Raw genomic sequence first — 6,853 nt, 5'->3', positions numbered from 1 at the left:
TGAACTGTGTCGTATTGCAAACGGCCGTATTCATGTCAAACTACAACAGAGCGTGCGGTGCAAAGGCTTTCATTTCACTAGTTTTTGCTATTTCACTAGAATCCCCATATTCAGCGTCGATACACTTCATAATCCTCCGATCGTATCGATTTGTGTTGTTCAAAAAATGTCAAATGACATTCAGACTACATTGTTTACATTTCATGTCATTGCATCAGCCCTGACGGTAGCAACACGAATGAATTTCGTTTAATGACAGTCGTGTCGTGGAAGCATTGAATGTCATCAGCCAAAAATTATTTTGACCGGCTGTTTACGGTGACTGTCATGAAAAATGTCAACAGTTAACAACACTGGTTGTTAGGCACCCAAGGACTCCACAATATCAGTTCTTGGTATCATATCACCTTCAGCATCCGTACAACTGATACAAACAAATGGCCAAATTCGCCTGTCGCTATCTATGAAATAAACGAACGGTAAAGAGCCGCCCTTCAGAAAAGCGTTGGGTTTGAATAATCTTTCATTGAGATGCATTTATATGAATCTTCAACAATGAGTGATTCGAATCTCGAATCGAATCTTCAAAGATTCTTCAATCGCTAAAGATTCATGTATCTAGATCAGCGGTCGTCAATCTTTCAACCAAATTCAAAAAATTATTTCGTATCGTTGTACGCGAAGAGCTAAATTGTTAAGCCAAGAGCATAACTGTGAGAAAGTTCTATGAAATATATGAGCAAATATTAAGAGCAGCTATCTTGATATCAAAGAATCGCATGTGGTTCGCGGGCCGTACTTTGCCGATCGCTGTTCTAGAAGATTCATGAATATATTAAGATTCATATATCTCCAGGTATTGATGAACCTTTAGACATGTATGATTTTTAAAATACAGTGGAGCGCCGTTTATCCGGGCTTCTCGGGACTTGACCTCGCCCGGATAAGCGAATAACGCGGATAATAAGTAAAATGATATATTTTATCACCAATTCCTGGTTATATTTTGGAATTTTTCTTATTTTTTGATAAAAATAACCCAGTTTTTACTAACTTCATGTTTTTCCAAAGAGAATATTTAAAATTTGCCTTGAATTATAGGGTCTTTTGTTATGACAATACCCAAATAGCCAGCTCGTACTTTATAGCTGAATTAGGGCTGTTTAACGAAAAATCGTTCCGATATCGTACTTTGTGGCTGATTAAGAGATAGACGGTACTTTGCGGAACTATGGAGCTTTTTAACAGGCACATGGTACTCTTTGGAACTTTGCGGCTGATTAGCACTATGTGTAGGGTTCATGATGGAACTTGAAGGCTTGTTAAGAAAGGGTACTGAACTTGGTGGAACTTTATAGCTTTTTAATGCATGCCATCGGTACAAGGCGGCTCTTGTCAAAGTGTCAAAGACGGACGCCGGCAATAATCTCATTGCAGCTGCACAAGTTAGATTCGTTAATTGAAGAATGAATATTGAGTGAAGTGATTGTGAATTATCAGTAAATTGTGTAAAATTTTGTGTAATTCATCAATACACAGGATTTAAAAATATACATATGTGTTTAAACGAAACAAATCTTGTTGATTATTTCATCGATGACGCTTGCTTGAAAATAAAACACAAAGAAAAATAATCCCTGGCATCGTGGCATAAGGAAGCTGCTTAGGCGCTGTTTGAAAGACCCACATAGAACTTTGATGCTGTTTATCTACTGCAAAAGGCGAATTAGAGCAGCGATCTTTAGCGTGCCAAAATGAGCTGCTTAAGCAATTCTGGCTATTTGGGTATGCTCTTTTAACCGCTTTTTCAAATATCCTCCTCATAACGCAATGTCACTTTTGTATTGAACTGTCATTTCTCAACAGCACGGATAAACGGAAAGCCGGATAAAAGGTACCCGGATAAACGGCGCTCCACTGTATAGCGTTTGCGCGATCATATGGTACAGTAGTTAACTCTAGGCTTGAGCAATTCGCTTCGTTTCCATGAACGTGAGCTAGTTTGAGCTTGGGCAACTAGTTCTTTCATTTAGATGAACTGAACGTTAATAGCAAATCATTCGTTCATTTCAGTTTATAAAATATGGAAAATGGTTTCATTTCACAAGAAGAATTACTTTATCACATATTGAACATTGTTTGGCAGACCAGTACAATCTTTATTTCGACGGGTAGGACGTTCTTTTCGTGAAGGATCTTGTCATACGGTTCACGTTCATATTTGTATTAGATGAGATGAACGACCTGGCTTTGTAGGACGTTCTTTATTTCGACGGGTGGGATGTTATTTTCATGACCAACTCAATCCATTACGATTTATAAAGAATCGATGAACGGAGATTAGATGAACGTAGGTCGTTCGTTCTTTAGGATGAAATGAATGAATCGTAGAGTTCTGGTTCTTGAGGCACAACTCTAGTTAACTAGCACGGCTGAACAACATTCCTTATTTTCGTGTTGTCGTTATGCGACGAATACTATCGCTGTGATAACCGGGACGAGGGAGAAAAATAATCTGCCCCCCAATGGAAAACCCATTTTGTGCATCCTAAAGTTAGTATACATCCTTCAAATTTTTAGCGAATCCTCCTATCCAGTCTATGGTAAGTAATGATTGTAAAAATGTTCGATATAACTGGTTTATTTTTTCATTTTATGTGCATTAGTCCAGTGTAACAAGTTTACTTTATAACAATTCAAGAACCTCTGCTGACTATTTTCGAAAGATAACATTTCAATGCTCTTTAAACATTTTCTGTTACTAAACTCCAAAAACTCCACTAACTAACTAAGCCAACTCACAACGTACCCCACGATTTCCTCTCTAACACGCAGCAAATCCTCTGAATCGAGCGGAGTCTCCGCCATCCAATCGAGTGATACGACCGCACCCTTTATAACGAACGCATTGGCCAGTAGATTCGTGTAGTCGGTGAGCGAAACGAACCGTGTCGGATCGTGCTGGGCATTTACGTAAACCACATTAGTGACGCGTGGATCATCCGCACCGAAGTGCAAATTCGTCAACCGCACACCGTCATACACGACGGACTGATCAATCCACTCACCAAACACCGCCCGGCACGTGTCGATAAAGTACCGGTAGGTGATGCGCGTCCCAAACGGACTGCCCCCGGACGACGACGTCAGGAACCATCCGAACTCGGTGCACAGCTGGTACGTGCGCTGCCTAATGCCAAAGTCCGCATTGTTCGGTACGCCAACTTCCTCGTCCAGTGCGCTCGCAATGTTGCTCTCGAAGTCAAACGGCACGCAGTCGAACGCCCCGTACCGGCGCTCGAAAAAGTTTGCCAACACTTCCAGCGCCGTCTCGGCCGGATCGGCAAGCAGTTCGGCGCACATGCGCGTCACCGAGTCGGGGCTGGCCTGGCCAAACATTTCCGCCTCGAACGAACTCTTCAGCCCGTAGAAGAACGTTTCGATCGTGAGCGGATCGTCGGCCCGCAGTGGCACACACGTGCGGAACATCTCCGACAGGCGGCCGTACAGTCCAGCGTCTATCAGGTTCTCGGCCGTGCGGAATCCACGCCACACGATACCATAGCAATCGTCATGCCCGAGCGTGCGGATCGTTTCGCCCATATCCTCCCCGTACTCGGCAAAGTCAACACGCGCTATGACGGATGCGGTCGACCCGTAGGCACCATCGATGAGGCTGGGGAATCGCTGCCGGGCCCAGATGGCAACCGCTCCGCCATACCCGAGTCCGTGCAGGATGACCTTCGCGTTCGGGTCACGCACTACCTCGCGGCGCAGATGGTCAATCCATTCGATCAGATCGATCAGCGCCTGTTCGACGCTCAGGAACCGCATGTTGGGCGCGGAATAGTCCCTACGAAAAGGCAAAAATGTGGTTCATTACCAATTTATAACGGCATTTTATGTTTTCGCGGCATCATTCTTACTCGACTGGCGAGCTGCGACCGTAGTACCGATGCTCGTTGCTAAACAGCCAACCGCCTTGCCGTCGCGCAATGTCGTGAAACAGCCCATTCTCGATGAAGTACGGGTTCAGTGCATTGTTGCCTCCGACGACGATGAAAATGGGTCCACCCGGTCGATAGTACTCGCCGTTCGAGACGTAATTGAACTCGAACGTTGCTCTGTTCTGCACGTCAAAATGATCGACGCGTGTACGAAATCGGAATGCTTCCGAACGCTGCGCCACATATCCGGCCGGTACGTTCACGTCCGCCCTCGGGTGGAGAAGATCTAGCAGCAGCGGTCCAGCATTACTTCCGAATGCAACTGCAGCAAGTGCAGAGAATATGGCAACACGAATCGGAACAGCGTGTGTGCGTGTCATCCTGTGTGCGAAAAGGGTAACGCCGAGATACTGAAACAGTTCAGCCAGTAGCCAGGGCAGTTTAAAAACGCGATGTTCCGGACTCCCTAATCCCCCGAGTCAAGATAGATGGTGGTTTCGTATCGCGAAACAGGTGCAGAATCACCGGAAGGGCTGTTTTCCATTGTTGCGGTTGCATGTATGCATGGTATCAGATAATGAAATTAGTCACGCGCTTCGATAAACCAAATTTATTGTGCCGAAGAGATTAAGCCTTCCAAGTGCTATCGGTCGATTCAGATGGGATGTTTTATGGAGGATTTTGCACTTTAATTCCAACAACCATGTGATGAGATTGTTTATTTACGGTTACATAGCTTAGCTCGTAAGGGAAATCAAATAACCATTGCTTGAAAGATAAGTTGGCGATCGACGGTGATCATCTTATGCAATTTGCAAATACTCAGAAGATCTTTCAGAACGTTACAGAAGTATATATCCTATCTTCTTTAAAGGCTATATAGCTACCCAGAAAGCTTTATATTAGTGATGGGTCATACTATTCATTTCCCGACTCAGAGTCGGGTGCGAGCCTGTCGGAATCCAACAATTCCAACCCGTGGGTGCAGCGGATACACATATCGGAATCGTTGCACCTACTGAACATACTTCTGCCTATCGAGTCGATCCTTACGACTCCGGGGTTGCTCAGGGATGGCTTCGACCCGGTAGGTTCGGGTCGACCCTCCCATCACTACTGTATGTACCAGTGGTCTCCAACCTGTAGTCCGCGAAAGATTTGATTTTTTAACAAGAAAAGCTAATATTCGTTCCATGTTTTCCCCATAATCAAGATTAAACTTTCAACAAGCATGTCTAAAATAATATGAAACATATTTTTGATCAAAAACTTTGAACTTTGTCTACTAAATATGCAATTAATATAGGTACACTGCGGCAAATGAATTTTTGAAACACAAGTCGTCCGTAACCCTAAATAGGCTGGAGATCACTGCTATATACGACACTTTGAACACCAAATTTCAAACCAGAGTGATCATATAATTTTCCTTCATATTAATATATCAGTCATGTCTTTTCATTACGAGTTTGTCACCATTGATAAGAAAATCAATAAGGAAGTTAGGTATTACTGCAACAAATACCAATATCCAACAGTGTTGAATACCGCCGACAAATGCCTATTTCAGAAGGGATGAGCTAACTTGTCTTATATTCAACGTAGCTCTCCGTTACTCTGGGGCAATGATTTAGAGATCAATCTACTACTTAGTAAAAGACAATCCGTCTTTTGGCTCTCTTGTACAGTATCAACCAACTATTGATGGTAATACGGCTACGTGTCGATAAACCCAACCAATTTTCGGGACTGACTGATTCCTAATGTTTTCGCTGTTTATTAAGGACTACTGATCACACTGATCTACCCGGATCAATGTCTAAGTGCCAAGCAGATCACTAAAAATTCTTCTTAAGGCTCATCGTCCACGGCATTCGATTGTTTATCTCTTCAAAACTAGCTCACCAATTTGTGGTGTTGTTCTCAAGCGCTTGTGTTGTGTCCTAAAAAGTGCCTCAACATTTTTTGGTTATTTTTTGAATAAAATCCACAGAGCCAACTGTAGTTGTCTTTTAACCACAGTTACTGTTACCATCGATCGCGGATGGACTTGGATGGATGTAAAACTCTTATTGCAATTCCACATCGATCATGCTCTTAATAAGACGAGCATATTCTTGATATCGTCGATCGGTCCCGTGGTAAAGTCGTAAACTCGAACGACTCAATAACATCCCCGTCATGAGTTCAAGTCTAGAATGGGGACCGTCCCCCCGTAGCAAGGATTGACTAATCCGACAGGGTGGTAATGAATTAAGTCTCGAAAGTATGTATAGGCCTGCATGTCCGCATAGGACGTTACGCCAAATGAAAGAAGAAGAAGATTCTTTGCCTTTTTTATTCACTTTACTTCTGTTATTGGCGATCATTTCATAACTATATTCTTGGAGTGTATGTATCAATAGTCTACTATCGGAAAGGAATGAAAAAGGATCCAGAGTTCATCGTTGTTGTTGCGTTTGCTACTTTTCTCGAATGGAGAAGAATGTGTTACTCTCTCATGGGCTTACCATAACGTACTAAGGAATGAGCAAAACTGACCGTAGAGATCCAAAGCTGCTGTAACCATGGTAACTGTAATGACTCTGGATAGTCGACGTCTTTAAATGAGAAAGTAAGCCTCTGAATATGGGAGTTGCAAACATAGGTTTGAACGAACGTTCGGGGATACAACCTTTTTGTTCAAAATAGAAGAAGAAGAAAAAGACGTGATCTACACTATTCCAGCCTGCGAACAAAACAATACGGTAACATTACGCAACAAATTCACGTCAGCGTTTGTTTACGCTTCGTAACAAAGTTTACAGCTTGTTTGTACAGATCGGCAACACAGTACAGGAGCGCGATTAATAAAATATCAATTCTACAACTGCTAATCGGAAGTCGCTCCGAGCCAGATAAGATAG

General features: G+C 43.0%; 1 protein-coding gene across 1 annotated transcript; it reads right to left on the bottom strand.

The window, feature by feature from the left end:
* Positions 1 to 2,617: 2,617 nt before the first annotated feature.
* LOC120894533 (putative serine protease K12H4.7) lies at positions 2,618 to 4,401 on the bottom strand. Its single transcript, XM_040297180.1, has 2 exons — positions 3,927 to 4,401; positions 2,618 to 3,853 (listed from the first exon to the last, which is right to left on the bottom strand). Exons 1-2 carry the CDS (start codon positions 4,325 to 4,327, stop codon positions 2,785 to 2,787), a joined length of 1,470 nt encoding a protein of 489 aa, XP_040153114.1. The 5' UTR covers positions 4,328 to 4,401; the 3' UTR covers positions 2,618 to 2,784.
* Between the last annotated feature and the right edge of the window lie 2,452 nt (positions 4,402 to 6,853).

This window comes from Anopheles arabiensis, chromosome 2 (genome assembly GCF_016920715.1).
Source record: "Anopheles arabiensis isolate DONGOLA chromosome 2, AaraD3, whole genome shotgun sequence".
NCBI classification, from domain to species: domain Eukaryota; kingdom Metazoa; phylum Arthropoda; class Insecta; order Diptera; family Culicidae; genus Anopheles; species Anopheles arabiensis.
This window is presented reverse-complemented; position numbering and strand designations above follow the sequence as displayed.